Source organism: Pleurodeles waltl, chromosome 8 (assembly GCF_031143425.1).
Source record: "Pleurodeles waltl isolate 20211129_DDA chromosome 8, aPleWal1.hap1.20221129, whole genome shotgun sequence".
Taxonomy (NCBI): Eukaryota; Metazoa; Chordata; class Amphibia; order Caudata; family Salamandridae; genus Pleurodeles; species Pleurodeles waltl.
The window spans coordinates 1421837258-1421857110 of record NC_090447.1 but is presented as its reverse complement, the minus strand read 5'-3'; the positions used below and the strand labels follow the sequence as shown (position 1 = coordinate 1421857110).

Here is a 19853-nt window from a genome sequence, read left to right as displayed (position 1 = left end):
CTGGTTAGTCCTGCACTAAAGGGTTGAGTAAAATACATAAAATTGTGCATTTTACAATAAATCTAACACTGGCATCAGTGTGGGTTTATTGTGCTGAGAAGTTTGATAACAAACTTTCCAGTCTTCAGTGAAGCCATCATGGAGCTGTGGAGTTGGTAATGGGAAACTCCTAGCCCATGTACTCAATATGACCACACTGCACTTACAATGTCTAAGAATGGACTTAGACACTGTAGGGGCATATTGCTCATGCAGCTCACCTATGGTATAGTGACCCTGCCTTAGGGCTGTAAGGCCTGCTAGAGGGGTGACCTACCAAAGCTTCAGGCAGTGGTTTGTGGGCATGGCACCCTGGAAGGGGTGCCATGTAGACTTTATCTTCTTCTCCCCACCAGCACACACAATCTGCAATGGCAGTGTGCATGCATTTGGTGAGGTGTCTCTTAGGGTGGCACAATACATGCTGCAACCCTTAGAGACCCCCCCGGCCACAGAACCCTTGGTACCTCTGGTACCTTTTATAAGGGACTTAGCTGTGTGCCAGGAGTGTTTCAATTGTGGAAACAATGGAACAGTTTTAGGGAAAGAAAACATGTGCTGGGGCCTGGTTAGCAGGATCCCAGCACAGACTCAGTCAAGTTAGCAACGGATATCAGGCAAGAAGTGGGAGTACTGGAAACAAGGGGCCAGTTTCCTACACACACCACATTTATTTTTCACAATCCTGTTAACACCTTAACATGAGAAGGATAATCTGGCATGAATCTTGACTAACATTCACTTAGCCCCATAAACAACTTCAAGGTTGTCTTGTCTGTGGACACTACCGCATTTATGATAGCATCAACCAATCCTGGCCTTGGTTCCATACCATTGCTCGACACAATGTGGTCAAGGTATTCCACTCTGTCTTTAAGGAATTCACACTTCGCCATATTAAGCACTACTCCCTTGTCCTGGAAAATGACCAATACTTGATCAAGAATCTTATTATGTCCTTCCACAGATTTAGCAAATATCAGAACATCTTGGAAAGCTGCTACACCCTGCACACTCCTTTTAATAGCTGTTACATTATCTCTGGAAAATTGTGGCTGCTAAAGCCAACTCAAATGGTATCCAGCCATATTGGAACAAGCCCACAGGTGAAACAAATGCAGTATGGTGTCTCTAACCAGGTTCAAAGAGGTCTTATTTGCTAATCCATTGTGCTGTGCACGTGTGGGTTCATATCCCATCCTCATCGCCAATATGAATGAAGTAGTGACTCCCACAAATGAATAAGGAGTCGGAGCGAAGTCTTGAATTCTGCTAGTTTATTTGGAAATGGAGCTGCAACACATTCAGCCTCTTGGTGAATCTCAATGGCCCCAACTTTCACATCAGTTGAATACAATGAACCCTCAGGCAACCATGGCATTCCATGGAACGCACAGTTTTCACAATCCATCGAATGCCACGTTCACCCACTACTCATTACTGCAGACACACACATCCAAAGAACGAACCCGAGACCAGTTCAGAAAAATATCACTTCTGTTGATATATATGGAAAATGTCACTTACCCAGTGTACATCTGTTCGTGGCATGTTCTGCTGCAGATTCACATGCTATGCATAGGTCCTGCCATTTAGTGTTGGGTTTGGAGTGTTACAAGTTGTTATTCTTCGAAGAAGTGTTTTTGAGTCATGGGATCGAGTGACTCCTCCTCTTCGGCTCCACTGTGCATGGGCATCGACTCCATCTTGGATTGTTTTCCCACAGAGGGTAAGGTAGAAGTGATAGAGTATAAAGAAAAGAAATGTCCATGCTAATGGAATAGAAATATATATATACATATGTACAAATGTTTGTTTTAACTTAAACGGCTACAGGCTCCCGGGGAGGCGGGTGGGCGCAGGTGAATCTGCAGCAGAACATGCCACGGACAGATGTACACTGGGTAAGTGACATTTTCCGTTCAATTGCATGTGTAGCTGCAGATACACATGCTATGCATAGACTACAAATCAGTTTTCCTCCCATAAGCGATGGTCAGCCTGTAGGAGTTGAAGTTGTTTGAAATAGTGTTTTTAGTACAGCCTGTCCTACTGTTGCTTGGTGTGCTGCTAACACATCTACACAGTAATGCTTGGTAAATGTATGGGGTGTTGACCAAGTGGCTGCTTTACAGATTTCTGTCATTGGTATATTTCCTAAAAAGGCCGTTGTTGCTCCTTTTTTCCTGGTGGAATGTGCTTTTGGTGTTACTAATAGCTGCCTTTTGGCTTTTAGGTAACACGTTTGGATGCATTTTACTATCCATCTAGCTAGTCCTTGTTTTGAGATTGGATTTCCAGTATGTTGTTTTTGGAAGGCCACAAATAACTGTTAAGTTTTCCTAAATGATTTTGTTCTGTCAATGTAATACATTATAGCTCTTTTAATGTCTAATGTATGGAGCGCTCTTTCTGCTACTGAGTCTGGCTGTGGGAAAAAGACTGGGAGTTCCACTGTTTGATTGATATGAAATGGTGAGATCACCTTAGGTAGGAATTTTGGGTTTTCCCGAAGTACTACTTTATGTCTGCGTACTTGTATGAATGGTTGTTCAATAGTGAATGCTTGTATTTCACTAACTCTTCGTAATAAAGTGATTGCAACGAGGAATGCTACTTTCCACGTTAGGTATTGAATCTGACACGAAGGCATGGGTTCAAATGGTGGACCCATGAGTCGTGTGAGTACAATATTGAGATTCCATGAAGGCACTGGAGGTGTTCTTGGTGGTATGATATGTTTTAGCCTTCCATGAAGGCTTTGATAACAGGGACTCTAAATAGAGACGTGTGTTGTATATTTTGCAAATATGCTGAAATAGCAGTGAGATGTATTTTAATGGACGAAAAAGCCAAATTTGCCTTTTGCAGATGAAGTAAGTAACCTACAATCTCTTGTAGCAATTCGGAAAGAGGGGTCATTTGTTTGGATTGACAGTAAAACAAAAACCTTTTACATTTGTTTGCATAGCACTGCCTTGCAGTGAATTTTCTTGCTTGTTTAATTACTTCAATACATGCTGTTGGAAGATGTAGATATCCAAACTCTAAGACTTCAGGAGCCAAATCGCTAGATTGAGTATTGCTGGATTTGGATGCCTGATCAGTTGTTTGTTTTGTGTTAACAGATCTGGTCTGTTTGACAGTTTGATGTGTGGTACTACTGACAGGTCTAACAATGTTGTGTACCATGGTTGACGGGCCCATGTTGGTGCTCTAAGTATGAGTTTGTTTTGATGCAGTTTGTTGACGAGAAATGGTATGAGCGGGAGAGGGGGAAAAGCGTAAGCAAATATCCCTGACCAGTTGATCCATAGAGCATTGCCCTTAGATAGAGGGTGTGGGAACCTGGATGCGAAGTTTTGGCATTTTGCGTTTTTCGCTGGTGACGAATAGATCTATGTCTAGTGTTCCCCAGTGATGAAAGTATGTTTGAAGTACTTGGGGGTGAATTTCCCAGTCATGTGTTTGTTGATGATCTCGGCTGAGAACACCTGCTAATTGATTGCGTATCCCTGGAATGTACTGTGCTACAGGGTGAATGTTGTTGTGTACTGCCCAATGCCAAATCTTTTGTGCTAGAAGGCACAGTTGCGATGAGTGGGTCCCTCCTTGATTGTTTAGGTAGTACATTGTAGTCATGTTGTCTGTTTTAATGAGAATGTGGTTGTGAACGAGAAGAGGTTGAAAGGCTTTGAGTGCTAGGAATACGGCTAGCAATTCTAAGTGATTTATGTGAAGTTGTTTATGTTTGTTGTCCCACTGTCCCTGAATGTTGTGATTGTTGAGGTGTGCTCCCCATCCAATCATTGTTGCATCTGTTGTAAGTGTGGCTTGAGGCACAGGGTCTTGAAATGGCCGCCCTTTGTTTAAATTTGTGGAATTTCACCACTGAAGCAAGATGTGTGTTTGGTGGTCTATCAACACTAGATCTTGAAGTTGACCATGTGCCTGTGACCATTGTTTTGCAAGGCACTGTTGTAAGGGCCGCATGTTTAGTCTTGCATTTGGGACAATGGCGATGCATGATGCCATCATGCGCAACAGTTTCATGACAAACTTGATTGTGTACTGTCGGTTTGACTGACTTTGTGGTAATATATTGTGGAATGATTGTATCCTTTGTGGACTTGGGCTTGCAAGTGCTGTTTGCGTATTTAATGTGGCTCCTAAATACTGTTGAACTTGCGCTGGTTGTATGTGAGATTTTTGGTAGTTTATTGAGAACCATAGACTGTGTAGGGTTTGTATTACATAATGTGTATGGTGTTGACACGGTGTCTGGCTGTTGGATTTTATTAGCCAGTCGTTGATATATGGGAAGACATGGATGTGTAGCCTTCTTAGGTAGGCTGCGACTACGGCAAGGCATTTTGTAAATACTCTGGGAGCTGTTGTTATCCCGAAGGGTAACACTTTGAACTGATAATGTTTTCCTTGTATTACAAACCTGAGATATTTCCTGTGCGCTGGATGGATGGGGTATGTGAAAATACGCAACTCTGAGGTCTAATGTTGTCATAAAATCTTGTTGTTGTAACAGTGGGACTACATCCTGTAGTGTTACCATGTGAAAGTGTTCTGATAGGATGTAAAGATTGAGAGATCTGAGATCTAGTATTGGTCTCAATGTTCTGTCTTTTTTTGGAAATAAGGAAGTACAGGGAGTAAACCCCCGTTCCTACTTGATGATGTGGTACAAGCTCTATGGCTTGTTTGAGTAATAGTGACTGTACCTCTGTTTGCAACATGGAAATGTTTTGGGAAGAGAGTTTGTGTGGTTTTGGAGGTATATCTGGAGGAATTTGTGTGAATTCTATACAGTAACCATTTTGGATAATGGATAATACCCAGTTGTCTGTTGTAATGGGTAACCAGTGTTTGTGGAACTTTTGCAGTCTTCCTCCCACAGGGGAAGTGTGGTGAGGGAAGATGTGGAGCAAGTCACTGTTTTGTGTGTCAGGTTTGCTTTGATGGCTGGTATTTCCCCTACTTCTGGGGAATTGGCCCCTGTAAGTTCCTCTAAACCCACCTCGTTGGTACTGAGGCTAGTAAGACGGTTTTGATTGTGAGGTGGATGCCTCAGATGTTTGGGCTCTAACCCCCCCCTGTATTGAGGCTTTCAAAATGAACATCTGTACTGTGTAGAATAAAGAGCACCCATAGCTTTAGCAGTGTCAGAGTCTTTTTTCATTTTTTCAACGGCTGTATCAACCTGAGTGCCAAAAAGCTGTTTTGCATTAAATGGCATGTTAAGGACAGCCTGCTGGATTTCCAGTTTAAAACCTGATGACCGAAGCCATGCGTGTCTCCGAATGGTGACCGCCGTATTGATTGTACTTGCTGCTGTGTCTGCGGAGTCTAGTGCTGACCTAATTTGGTTATTTGTAATAGCCTGCCCTTCCTGGACTATTTGCTGGGCTCTTTTTTGTTGATCTTTGGGGAGCTGCTGGATGATATCTTTCATCTCGTCCCAGTGGGCCCTATCGTACCTAGCCAGTAGTGCTTGGGAGTTGGCTATTCTCCATTGATTAGCCGCTTGCAATGCCACTCTTTTACCAAAAGCATCACATTTTCTGCTTTCTTTGTCTGGTGGTGGTGCATCACCAGACGACTGGGAGTTAGCCCTTTTCCTTGCTGCACTGACAACTATGGAATCGGGAGGTAGCTGCTGGGTAATGAAAGCTGGATCAGAAGGAGGGGGCTTATACTTCTTTTCTACCCTAGGAGTGATGACTCTTGCCTTAACTGGTTCTTGAAAAATCTGATGTGCATGTTTTAACATGCCGGGAAGCATGGGAAGGGACTGGTACGTAGTGTGAGTGGAGGATAACGTATTAAAGAGAAAATCATCCTCAAGAGGTTCTGTGTGCATGGCTACGTTATGGTATGACACTGTCCTAGCCAGAACCTGAGTGTATGAAGTGCTATCTTCTGGGGGCGATGGTTTTGAAGGATAGCAGTCTGGACTGTTAGCAGAAATGGGATCATCGTAGAGGTCCCATGGGTCAACATTATCTTGGTGTGAATCTGCAGAGTGCACTGGAGACTGTGCAGTGGGGGTAGTAGGTGGAGAGACAGTCAGGTGAGGAGAATGAGGAGGAGACTGATGAGGTGAGAATTGAGGAAGAAGAGTTTTTTGTTTGGGTTCTGGCACTTTAGCTGGTGGCTGATCAGTGTCCAATTGTCCTTGAACGGCTAGCTTCCTCTTTGTTTTTAGAGGAGGTGCAGTTAGGATCTTGCCAGTGTCTTTATGAATCTGAATTCTGGCCTGCCTTTCATCAAATTCCTCCAATTGCGTGAGTTCCTCAGAAAATCTATGGCTTTCTTTAAGTTGTTTGGAAAGTCCATGCTCCTCTGTGTATATGGGTCTTTTTGGCTCCGAAGCCGGTTTCCTTGGGATCGAAAGGCCTGGAGTAGATGTTGGCCTCGGCTCCAACAGGGATTTTCGACGCTTCAACTCGATGGGTCGGTGCTTACCTATTTCGGAGCCTGTGCTTCGGCTCGGATCCGTAGGCTTCGGTGGCGTAGCCTTTCTCGGTGCCAAAATTGTTGCTTGGTCACCGGAAGTCTTTTTGCGGGTGGAGCCATGGCCTTCCAGCAGTGGCGTTCCTGAGGCCTAGTGCTTGGGCTTGGATTGGACAGGGGCAGGCGTCACCTGCTGTCCTGCCGTGACCGGTCTGTCCTCCTCAGACTCTTGGTCGGAGTCGGACCCCCGAACGGAGACTGCGGTGTGCATAATCTCCTCTTCCTCCACGTCGAGACGTTCAGTGCTTCCCAACGCCATTTCCAACCTTCGCGCTCTTCTGTCTTGTGCAGTCTTCTTCGAGCACAAGGATATGCAGGCTTCGCAAGTATCCTCTCGATGGTCTGGAGATAGACAAAGGTTACAGACAAGATGTTGGTTCGTTGGGAAATTGGCATGGCACCAAGGGCAGAAGCGAAACGGGGTCCAGTCCATGAGACTTCGACGAGGCTTTGGTTGGCCCGACCAGGCCCAAGTTGGGTGTGGGTGCCTGAAGGGCGAGTAAAGGAGTTGGATCCGCCGGTACCGAAGTGTCGATGATAGATGGAACGCGATCGAAACAATACCGACGAATTAGAGAGTTTGTAGTACTTTTCCGACTCAAACTACTGTAGCGAAAAGAAACACGTCCGAACCCGATGGCAGAAAGAAAACAATCTAAGATGGAGTCGATGCCCATGCGCAATGGAGCCGAAGAGAAGGAGTCACTCGATCCCGTGACTCGAAAACACTTCTTCGAAGAATAACAACTTGTAACACTCCGAGCCCAACACTAGATGGCAGGACCTATGCATAGCATGTGTATCTGCAGCTACACATGCCATCAAACATATATATATATATTATTTTGAAACCAAGAACTTCACAAGAAAGTAAGTACTGTTTTCGTTTTAAAAAGTTACAGGTAAGTAAAGAGTTCAACCTGTGCGCCTTTCCGCACAATGCAATCCTATGGAAGTTAAGTACAGTTGACTTTTAGGGGTTCGCTTTCAGGATTTAGAGTTGTAGGGGCCCAAGGTCCAAAGTACTACCAGCAGTTCGTCAGGAGCTCCCTAATTATACCAGGAGTAAGGTGCTGGTAGAATTGTAGCTGGGTGCGCTATGACGAAGGGGGGCCACCTAGAAACAGGCTGCACTGGAAGACTTGGGGACAAGTCTGAGAGATCCCAAACAGGGGCTAAGGTCGCAAGTGGGCAAAGCCGGTTCTTCAGGATCCGGGCCGGGCGAATCATATGCAAAGTGGTTAGAGTGGCTGGGCTCTGTGTGCAAAGGCGCTCCTTGTGGTCAGGGACAAATAGCTGGTAGGGGCAAACTCAGGACAGCAGGGCCACTCTCGAAGTGGGTCTCAGTGATGCTGAAGCCCCTCTACGACTGCTTGGTCCTGATGCAGTGAGAATCCTGCCTAGACTCTCACTGTTAATGCTTGGTACAGGGCCTCTGCTATCCTGGGAATTGGTGCTGCACAGCTCCGGTGGGTCCTGCTGTGATCACACTTGGTAGAGGGACAGTCCTGGTCCTCCATAGCACAGGTACTTCCTCTTGGTCGTCTGCGGCATCAGTCAGGTAGGGGGAGCTGCAAGGCTGTGGACCGGACTCTGGTTGTGGGTACCTGTGGTCTGCAGGGAAGTATCTCCTTTACTCCAGGGGAGCCTGGCAGTGGTTTTGAAGTGCTGGCAGGCTACCTGAGGCTTGGGCAGTTCTCTCGCTCACAGGATGAGGAGCTCTGTGGCGACTGTCAAGAGAGGTGCGGGAAGGTAGAGTTTGTGTTAAACTGTTCACAGCTCTTCAGCTGTTCTCATCAGGCAGTGACTCTTCTTTGTCCTTCTCTTGTTCCACCGAATTAGAGTTCTTGTGTTCAGGGGTGCAACCTAAATACTTAATTTAGGAGTGTTGCTGGGAGTGCCAGGAAGCAGCCAATGGGTTGCCTATCTACAGGGTGACTACACACCCTCTATATGACCACCTCAATTGGGAAGTGGGCATCATCCTGTCCCTAGAATGCTAATTTAGTCCCAAAGAAGATGGAGGAATTTGAAAAGTGGTGTCCACATCAGCTTGTCCACATTAGGGCTGGGGCTGGCATGATGTGGGCACACTGCCTAATCTTACTTATGTTCCCGCCTGTCTTGCCGCCAAAAAGTGGGGTCAGGACAGAGGGCTGGTCTGCTCTGCCATCTAGAGACCTTGGTTGCATTACAAAGGCAGCTAGGCCTTTGAAGATTTCCACCCTGGAATTTTCATCCTGCCTAGCAGAGGTGATAATACCTCAGTCCAGAGCAGGCTTTGTTCCTGGCATCCGTTAGCGCTGACTCTCATCTCAGGAGGTAGAAATATGTCTGCCGTGGCTGTACTGGTTTTGACCAGTCAGTTAACACACTAGCAATCGGGTAGGTTGTCGGGGGCACCTCTAAGGTGATCTGTCAGTGCATGTATTAATAAATCCATCACTGCATTCAGTGAGGGTTTATTAGTAGGAGATACTTGATACCAAAAATCCCAAGTTTCAGAGAAGCCATCATGTAGCTGGGGAACTCGTAATTACCAGTGTCCAGCACATGTACCCAAAATGGCTTTCCTGTCCACTATGTCTAAGAATTGACATAGTATGGGCATATCTGCTCATGCAGATATGTCCTCACATATGATATAATGCATTGTGCGTTAGGGCTGTAGGCCTTCTGTAGGGGTGATTTACAAATATCACATGCAGCGATAGGGGACCTGGCAAACGGAGATGTGAGACAGGCAGTGTTTTCACTATTATTTGCACCAAGACACATAGCCTGCGATGGCATCATTATGTGTGTTTGGTGAAAGGTCCCTTGGGGTGGCACAATTCATGCTGAAGCCCTTAGGCAACTTCTTTAGTACCCCAGATCCAAGGTACCAAGGGCACTATTTACTTGGGACTTATAGAGGGTGCTAAAGGTGGTGCCAATTGAGATAGATAACTGTAGAATTTAGGGAAAGAAATCTGGCACTGGGGACGTGGTTAGCAGGGTCACAGTGCACTTTCAGTTAAAATTACATCAAATACCAGACAAAAAGTGGGGGGTTAACATGCCAAAAAAGAGTGCTTTCCTGTACCATAACTCTACTCAGGGAGCCTAGCGTGTCCAGTCTCTACCATATAGCGAACTTCGTTGCATCCCTGCCATCCACAAAATATTGGATGCGGATGGTGTAGCCCTCCGCAGACAGCATGGGAAGCAGCTTCACAACTGAGTTTCACAATGCATGGGAATATTCATCCAAGAGTCATCCACTATTCACCAACCGCAAGGCAAAACTGGTGGAAGAGAATATGTGCTTCCCAAAGACGTCCCTGCCTCCTAGATTCCATATCCAGAGGAGTGGTTGAGAATGCGGTTGGGTTGGTCTTCACTTGAGAGGCCTGCACTTCCAGGCTCTCAGGGGAGGGGTGCTGGGAGAGGAAAGCTGAGTCTTCTGAGGTGGGATGATGCAAACAGGCAATAATTTGATGTACAGGAGCTCCTGTGCAGGGTTTCGCCCAGTTCCCCAGGAGCACGTCAGTGAGGGCTTTATTAAAGGATAGCAGGGGCTCAAGCGAGACCGCCCCAGGTTGGAACACTTCCATCAAGACTTTGGACTTGATCTCGACGGCAAGCAGCTGAAGATCCAGGAGCTCTGCCACCCAGCACACTATGGACTAAATGGATGTGCCTTCCTCTGAGGCTGGACCAGAGGGGAAAGCATGCCAGAAATCAGGCGGTATCCAGGCCACTGTGTCACCCAGCTCCTCATATCAGCTTTCCTCTTTGGTGTCCTCCTCAAGGGGACCAAAAACCTCCTATTCGTCTACCCCTTCATGGAGGTAGGGCCTGTCAAGGGGTGGAAAGTCCAGGGGATAACAGGGCCTGTATGGCGCCAGCATCAGGACAGCTTTAGGGACGAAAATTGTCTTGATGTCCAGGGGCAATGTTAGCAATGGATGGGATGAAGCCGGTGTGGTCCGGGCACCTGTGGTGGCATCAATGCAGCCCCTGGAGTGGATACTGAAGTCCCAGCTGGCACTGAGGGTGAACCAGCTGTTAGTAATGCAAGAAGAGGCACCTCTCTGCTCTGTGGGGCCACTAAGCATGCCAGAGGGAGTTGGTGGCCCAAAGATGACATGCATGATGTCATATAATTCTGTGATTTTGGACGGGTGTCAGTGTAGTGTGGAGCATGCCCTGATGCTGAAGGTGGAGTGGAGGAGCGGGCCTGGAAGCACAAGGTCGAGAGAGTGAAGCCGAAGGTCACAAACTTCTTTTTCTTATACTTATTTGACTTGCCAAACTTTGACAATGAAGTTTTGGAGTGGAAAGACTAGTGTCTGCCGAACAGCTCCAGGAATGGCTCGGAGATCTCCCCAGGGACCGCAAACGGTGAGGATCCTTCTTTTGCTGCTCTGCCAGGAGCTTCATTATGTGCTCGACAATCTCCTTCAGGTGCATCAACTTGCACTCAGCACATGCCGTGGGTCGTGTACCGACCCCAGGTACCAGAGGCAGACCAATTGGGGATCGGACACCGATTTCTGCCTGAGACAATCCCCACAAAAATTTAACCCTGAAGCTTTAGCAGAGGACATGTCCCTAGCATACCGGGAGCGGAAGCTCAAACATGTCGACAAACAGTTGGCAAAAAAGTGACTGAGGTAGTTCTCCGGATCGTATCTGTTGGCTCAGAAAGAAAGGAACTGTCAGCTTGCTGGAGTGGCACCTATAAGGGCACTGAGACATCACTGTTGAACAGAGGTACTGCTCGAGATTTTCTGGATCCAGTCTGACACCTGGCGAAGGTGAGGAATCTGCGGTTAGAAGTCTCTATCAGACATGAACATACTATTCTAGATGAGTTAAGACAGACAGAAAATTATCCTACCTGTAAATCTTTATGGTTGCATTTTAATTTGGGATCCTGTGAAAGCATTGTGTTTGTATTTATACATAAAAATTTAAGAACAAAACACACCCATTGGTGCTGCTGCCTCTCAATCACCCCTAAAGGTACCGTGGCCTTGCTGTCTATCAAGCATTCCACTGGCCTGGATGTCGCTCAAGCACCTCACAGGCACTAATGATTTCTCTCTACTGAGGCAGCGCCCCACAGTAATTGGTCTGTCTCTGAGCAATCTGCTAAGAGACTGCATCAGTCTTCCCATACCTCTGCTGCTTCCAAGTTTATTAAAAATTGTGGGGACTCCTGGAACAAAGACATCAATCTACTGTTCGTCGCATCATTTTCCTCCTCAGCATTGAAGTCTGTACAATACTCTAGTGATTGCTAAAGGAGGGTTGTCCACATTAGCAACACAAACAACATACCACCTATTTATACACAACTAGTTCTCTTTTTTCACAAATTTACACTGTTGTGGTACGATCATGAGGTCCATGTACTTTGTAAATTTTCCTGTTATAACTTTGACTTTGCAATGTATGTCCCATACTTCTACAAGCTTTAAGCAATTTCTCAATGAGAATTTGGCGACTCCTGTAATCTGCAATACAATGTACAGAAACTAGTCTTCTAACCAATGTACTCTCATTACAACAAACACATTAACCAGAACAAACACATTCACCTTAGCCTTGATCCATTATATGTGCCAATGATTGTTTATGAAGCAGTTAAGAAGGAGGTTTTTGTTCACGTCTAACAGCTGTAAATAGCAAGTGTTACTATTTTTCAGTCTAAAGGCAATTTTCACAAAATAATTTTCCAGTTAAACATATGTCAAATCTGGGTTAAAAACGGTGTGGCATTAACTAACTATTTTTGGTGTCAGATATAGAGCTACAGGCAAAAAGGAGCCTGAATTACCTGGGCTCAGTGGCAGCTCACGGAAGGGAAAAGGGGAGGTGCAGCACGTGGCCATGGGTGGACAAAAATAATGAGATAATATTATTATATATATATATTATTGTTTTTAAACTTACCTTGCAGGAAAGTACCCTCTTTCTGGCATGGTTACCCCCACTTTTTGTCTGCTGTCAGTATGTTTTGACTGTGTTCACTGGGAACCTGCTAGCAAGGACCCAAGTGACTGTGCTCTCTCCCTTTAAACTTGGTTGCTTGGATCACAAACACCCCACAATTGGCATACAGGTGCCCCATTGTAAGTCCCTAGTATATGGTACCCAGGGCACCAAGGGTCCTTCATGAGCTGCAGCATATATTATGCCACCCATCTGGAGCCCATACAAAGTGTATCTGCAGACCTGCCATTGCAGCCTGCGTGAAAGGGTGCATGCACCTTTTTCACTACAGGTCACTTCACCAGGTCACTGTAAGTCACCCCTATGGTAGATCCTCTTAGCCCAGGGGGCAGGGTGCAGGTACCTGCATGTGAGGGAACCCATGGACGAGCTGAGGTGCCCCCACAAACTCCAGCTCTATTTTCATGGACTTTGTGAGTGCGGGGATGCCATTTTACACGTGCACCAGCCATAGGTCACTGCCTATGTCCAGCTACATAATGGTACCTCCGAACCTAGGCATGTTTGGTATCAATTATGCACAAAAGAGAGGGTGTTAGACAGTGGAGAAATGGTGCTCAAAGTCCCAGTCGGCACATGTGTGGTTACTCAAATATCTGTAAAGCAGTGCACTCATAAGGGAAACACCCTAATCCTTAAACCTGAAAAACCATGTTAATCAGACCAAGAACTAACCTATGAGGCACTCACTATAACAGTATACGTCCCACAAAATCAATATCAAATCTCTATATGTACACTTTTCGATCACATGGAACATGCACCAGTACAGTCCGATAGCATACCATCAAATAAAAAGTTCATTAAAAAAAGAGAGGCGTCTTGATTCTTCAGTGTGGTTCACCAGTCCGTAGTTTATTGTTTTCAAATCAACATCTTGCTCTTTGATATATATAGATGTAGGGTATTCAGATACATCTTAACTTCCATATGTACAGATGTTACATTTCAAGTGTACCTCAGCCAACAGGTGTTTCGTCTTAGGGAATAACCCAACAACTTCCTCAGGGCTGAAATTTTATCAAAATAATTTAATCATGTTGTGCTATAGGAACTTTGAAGCTGCTTCAGTTCCACTAGCTTCATACCAACCATAAAAGAACATTTTTTCAAACATATTTACATTAAAATTATGTTTCCGTTCCCCAAACAACTGGAGACTACTGCAAGACTGAAGACACTTCCTGGAAATTACGCCAATTTATAACAAGACAAAATTACCTTATTTTGTTCATTAAGTTTTTGTAACTGCTCTTCCATGACAACTATTTCATCAGTTTTCTGGGACCTTGACAGTTCATATTTTTCAGATGCTTTCTTAAGCTGTTCTTTCAGTACAACATGTTCTTTTTCCAATCGTAAAATATCCCCCTAATAAGAAAAACATGATCATTACAAGTTGCTCTGAAACAGGTCATGTTAAGAAAATACTGAAGGAAAGAGTTTTACTTATTTTTGGTAGAAAGAATTCTGGTAGATATTTTAGCCGCATATTCCTAACCTTTTGAATATTCCCAGCTGTAGGAAAGTAGCCTCTTTTTAGCATGGTTACCCCCGCTTTTTGCCTGTTTGTCAGTGTGTTTGACTAAGTTCACGGGGATCCGGTTAATCAGGAACCCAGTGATTATGGTCTCTCCTTTCTAACTTGGTTACTTACACCCCACATTCGGTGTACTGGTGCCCCCATGTAAGTCCCTAGTATATGGTACCCAGAGCATTGGGGTGCCAGGGGATCCCCATGGGCTGCAGCATGTATTATGCCACCCATGGGGAGCCCATGCAAAGTGTTCTTCAGGCCTGCCATTGCAGCCTGCGTGAAACGGTGCATGCTAGGTCACAGTGCATCAGGTCACTATAAGGCCCACCTAGCCCAGAAGGCAGGGTGAAAGTACCTGTGAGGGAGGGCACCTCTGCACTAGCAGAGGTGCCCCCACAAATTAAAGTTCAATTTTCAAGGACTTTGTGAGTGAGGGGACATCATTTTATGCGTGTACTGGACTTAGGTCACTACCTATGTCCAGCTACATAATGGTAACTTCAAAACTAGGCATGTTTGGTATCAAACATGTCGGAATCATACCCCAATACTGTTGCCAGTATTGGAAGTATGATCCCATGCACTCTGGGGGCTCCTTGGAGGAGCTTCAGCATTGCTCCTACCAGCCTGCTGGGGTTTTCCAGGCAGCCTAAGCTGCTGCCACCTCAGACAGGTGTCTGCCCTCCTGCTGCTTGAACAGCTCAAACCCAGGAAGGTAGAACAAATGATTTCCTTTGGGAGAGGGGCGTAACACCCTCTCCTTTTCGAAATAGGTGTTACATGGCTTAGGAGGGGTAGCCTCCCCAAGCCACTGGTATGCTTTTCAGGGCACATTTCGTGCCCTCTGTGCGTAAACCAGTCTACACCGGTTCAGGGACCACTAGTCCCAGCTCTGGTGAGAAACTGGACAATGGAAAGGGGAGTGACCACTCTTCTGTCCATCACTACCCCAAGGGTGGTGCCCAGAGCTCCTCCAGAGGGTCCCTGGGTTCTGCCATGTTGAATCCAAGGTTAGCAGGGACCTCTGGGAGCATCTGAGTGGCCAGGTCAGGCAGGTGACATCAGAGCCTCCTCCTGATAGGTGGTCATCTGGCTAGGTGACCAACCCCCCTTTCAGGGCTATTTAGGGTCTCTCTCTTGGGTGGGTCCTCAGATTCGGCTTGCAAGATTCCAGCAGGACCCCTCTGCAACCCTACTTCAACTTCTAGCCACTGGAACCAGGACTGGACCCTCCAGGAACCAACAATTTGCATCCATGACAAAGACTTTGCTTGCAACATTGTTTCCATGGCTCCTTCCAGCTTCTGCAACCTTTCCTTGGCTGTGCATCCTCTGAGGGCGGCAAGTGTTCGTCTGCACAAGAAGGAAGAAGGAATGTCCCTTGGAGTGAAGGAGTCACACATCCGCAGGCACCAACTGCAAAGACGACCAGCTGCATGGATCTCCTCTCATCCTGAGCTGCATGGATCCTGTATCACGGGTGGTGGTCCGGAGTAGTCCTCTTAGTCCTCTCTGTCAGCTGTCCCTCTTTGTTGGAGGTAAGCCCTTGCCTTCCCATGCAGGAAAGTACCCCCATGTACTACATCTCTTGCAGCTGTCAAGGCTTGTTTGCATCTCCTCCAAGGGATCTCTAGGCTCCATGTAGCCCCAGCCCTCCTTTCTGCGACGCACAGCCCTCTGCGTGCTTCTCCTGCGGCGTGGGACCCTTCTCCACTTGTGCTGCAGGGGATCCTTTATGACTCCTGGTTCCTCGTCCAGTGGATCTCCTTTGGGGGCTGCCTCTTATGTGGAGTATCTGCCTTGCTGAGGGTCCTCCTTGGACTCCCCCCCCCCACCCCATTGGTTGAGTCCTCCTGGACCTTGCCGGTCCCCGGAAGCTCCACTTTTGCTTCACCACGACTTCTGCCCTTGCCAAGGCTTGTTGGTGGCTTTTCCATACCACTGACTGACTGCAATCTTCCATCCGGGGAGGGACGTCAACTGCATCCACCAGGAACTCTTCACCTGCTGCAGGGCTGCATTCCTAACAGTCTTTATCTCATCATCAACCAACTCCTGCATCCACAGCTGGGTGGGTATGTGCTCCTACTCCTCCTGGACTCTTCTGTGACTTCTGGACTTGATCCCCTTCTTCCACAGGTCTTCCTCTTCAGGAATCCATCGCTGGTTTCTTGCAGTCTTGTCTGGGTGTTGCATTTTCTTAATTTTCTTCCTTTTGGGGGGTTCAGGGAAAATTTAATAAATTACTCCTTTCCTCCTGGTCACTAGGGGGCACTGTGGTACTTACCTTTGGGGTTTCCTGCTACCCTCTGCTCCCCTCTACACATTCCACTTACCTAGGTGGGGGGTCCTGTGTTCGCATTCCATTTTTTTTAGTATGTGGTTTGGGCTCCCCCTAGGGTCACTATTGTCCATTTGCATTTTCACTTTCTATCACTTTCTATGCCTATTGGTGATAACTAGTGTACATATTTAGTGTGTCACTTACCTCTTATTGTAGGGTTACCTCTCTAGAACTTTTTGGTATAGTCTCACTAAAATAAAGTACCATTTATTTTTGTAACACTGAGTGTTTTCTTTCATGTGTGGGAGTGCTGTGTGACTACAGTGGTATAGATACGCCTTGGCTCTTCATCCACAGCTACCTCTAGGGAGCCTGGCTGCTAGACAATGCCTACATTACACTAATAAGGGATACCTGGACCTGGTATAAGGTGTAAGTACCTTAGGTACCCACCACACACCAGGCCAGCTTCCTACACCAGGCATCAGACTGGACCCCGAAAATGTTGCCATAGCTCTCAAGGGCTGGAAAGTGTCACTGTCTTCATCCCAGTGCTAGAAGCTGAGCAGCTGTGACAACAGAGAATCCATATATTGCCATCCTGGCACTACGTTAGTTCCCTGGACATTTTTGCAGTGGTCTTCGAGGCAGAGATGAATGAGTAAAAGAAAGCAAGGACTGCTGGCAACGTACCTGATTGTGCCATGTTCAAAGGTTTCACAACGTTAGGCCTCCTGAATCCTCAGTACCAGTTTGTCCAACAAAAAGATGGCGTAGGGCGTTTGTACAGACAATGCTTGAAAACAACTAAATAGACTAATTGCATTAAGGAATACAATCTTTAACTACTGGAGACGCAGCAAGCACCTATAATGGCTGAAGCAAAGTGCTTCTTTTGACACGGTCAACCCCCACACACTTTTTGCCTGGTTTCCGGTGCAGTTTCTACTGAAAGTGCACTGGACCCCTGCTAAACAGGTCTCAAGTGCCACTTTTCTTTCCCTGAAACTGTACAGTCGTTTTTTCCCAATTGGCAGACCTTTAGCTGCCACTACAAGTACAAAGTAGGGCATGGAGTACTAAAGGAATGTCCCCGATGGCTACAGAATGAATTCTGCAACCCTCAGCGGTCCCCTCAGGTCCACATAGTGCGTGTCTTGGTGCAGACCTAAAATAAAAACACAACATGGCACACAGTCTGTGTGCCCTGTCCCTTTACACTGCGTGCAATATATGTAAGTCACCTCTCTGGCAGGCCTTCCATCTCTAAAGGCAGGGTGCTATGATTTACATGTCAGGGCATACCTGCAGGAGCAGATATGACCCTCGTAGGAAAATGCCACTGTTGGCATGGTTACCCCCTAACTTTTTGTCTTTTGTTGATGCCACCTGTGATTGAAAGTGTGCTGGGACCGTGCTAACCAGGCCCCAGCACCAGTGTTATTTCCCTAAAACTGTACCTTTGTTTCCACAATTGGCACAGCAATGGACCACAGATAAGCCCCTTGTAAAAGGTACCCCTGGTACCAAGGGCCCTCTGGCCAGGGAAGGTCTCTAAGGGCTGCAGCATGTATTATGCCAACCTGGGGACCCCTCACTCAGCACATGCACACTGCCTCACAGCTTGTGTCTGCTGGTGGGGAGAAAAAGACTAAGTCGACTTGGCACTCCCCTCAGAGTGCCATGCCCACAACCCACTGCCTGTGGCATAAGTAAGTCACCCTTCTAGCAGGTCTTATAGCCCTAAGGCAGGGTGCACTATACCACAGGTGGGGGCATAGCTGCATGAGCACTATGCCCCTACATTGCCAATCCAATTCTTAGACATTGTAAGTGCAGGGTAGCCATAACAGTATATGGTCTGGGAGTTTGTCAAACACAAACTCCACAGTTCCATAATGGCTACACTGAATACTGGGAAGTTCGGTATCAAACTTCTCAGCACAATAAATCCATACTGATACCAGTGTGGGATTTATTGAGAAATGCACACAGAGGGCATCTTAGAGATGCCCCCTGCATGCCAGCCCAACTGCCAGTGCTAGGCTGACTAGTCTCTGCCAGCCCGCCACTTCCAGACAAGTTTCTGGCCACCCGGGGGGAATGCCTTTCTGCACTCTGTGAGCAGGAACAAAGCCTGTCCTGGGTGGAGGTGCTTCACACCTCCCCCTGCAGGAACTGTATCACCTGGCGGTGGGCCTCAAGGGCTCAAGCCTAGTGTTACAACGCCCCAGGGCACTCCAGCTAGTGGAGATGCCCACCCCCCTGGACACAGTCCCCACTTTTGGCGGCAAGTCCGGGGAGATAATGAGAAAAATAAGGAGGAGTCACCCCCTCAGCCAGGTCCACCCCTAAGGTGACCAGAGCTGATGTGACCCCCTCCTTAGAAAATCCTCCATCTTGTGTTGGAGGATTTAGCCAGACCAAAGGGAGGCTGCACAAGGAGGGTGTACCCACCCTCAGGGACAGAAGCCATTGGCTACTGCCCTCCAGCCTAAATTTAGTATTTAGGGGCGACCCTGAACCCAGGAAATCAGATTCCTAATGACCTACAAAGAAGAAGGACTGCTGACCTGAAAACCCTGCAGAGAAGAAGGAAGACGACAACTGCTTCGGCCCCACCCTACCGGCCTGTCTCCTGATTCAAAAAACCTGCACCAGCGCTGCATCCTGTAGGCCCAGCAACCTCTGCCGACTCAGAGGACTGCCCTGCAACTACAAAGGACCAAGAACTCCAGAGGACAGCGGAACTGTCCACCTCAAGCAAGAAGAAACCATCTTTAAATGGACTCTCACTTCACTCCAGAAGCATGAGTCCCCACCACTCTGCACCCGACCCCCCTGGCCTGTGTCCAGAGAAACCAACAACCCAGAGAGGCTCGATCCCCAGGCGACTCTGACATCGTGTCAATCCTGGGCTAACCTCTCTACACCCCCACGACGACGCCTGCAGAGGGAATCCCGAGGGCCCAAATGACCGCGACTGCCCGGAAAGAAGAAACCCGACGCCTGGAAGAAGCACTGCACCCGCAGCTCCCAGGCTCGTGAAGAACCAACCACCGGGGCAGCTGTGACCAGCAGGCATCCCCCACCCTTGCCCAGTGGGTGGCTGGCCCGAGAAGCCCCCCTGTGCCCTGCCTGCAACGTCTGAGTGACCCCGGGTCCCTCCTATTTGACGTCGGGGTCGAATATAGGCGCTGCCTCCGCATAGTGACATTAGTTCTTTTCTTTCTGCGCCACGCGCTGATCCGGTGAAGAGCTACCCTGGTCATTTTTTCACAAAATTCGACCCTTTTGTAGAGTTTTTAAGCTGACTATAGGAAGCTTGCTCTGTATATACTATCTCAAAATGAGAGATAGTGTGCGCAGAGTCCAGGGGTTCCCCAAGAAGCTTGACGGAGGTAACAATAGATAATACTAATGCTCTCTTTTGTGGAAGTGTGGTCGAGCAGTTAGGCTTAA

The 19853-nt window shown here is 47.1% G+C and overlaps 1 protein-coding gene across 4 annotated transcripts in view; it reads right to left on the bottom strand.

Moving 5' to 3' along the window:
• Positions 1-19853, bottom strand: part of LOC138248711 (E3 ubiquitin-protein ligase TTC3-like) — a 1399506-nt gene that overhangs the window by 401790 nt on the left and 977863 nt on the right. For all 4 annotated transcript variants that reach the window (XM_069202543.1, XM_069202544.1, XM_069202547.1 and 1 more), the window contains one exon: positions 13792-13941. In XM_069202543.1, coding sequence (XP_069058644.1) covers positions 13792-13941 — 150 coding nt within the window. The remainder of the gene's footprint in view (positions 1-13791; positions 13942-19853) is intronic.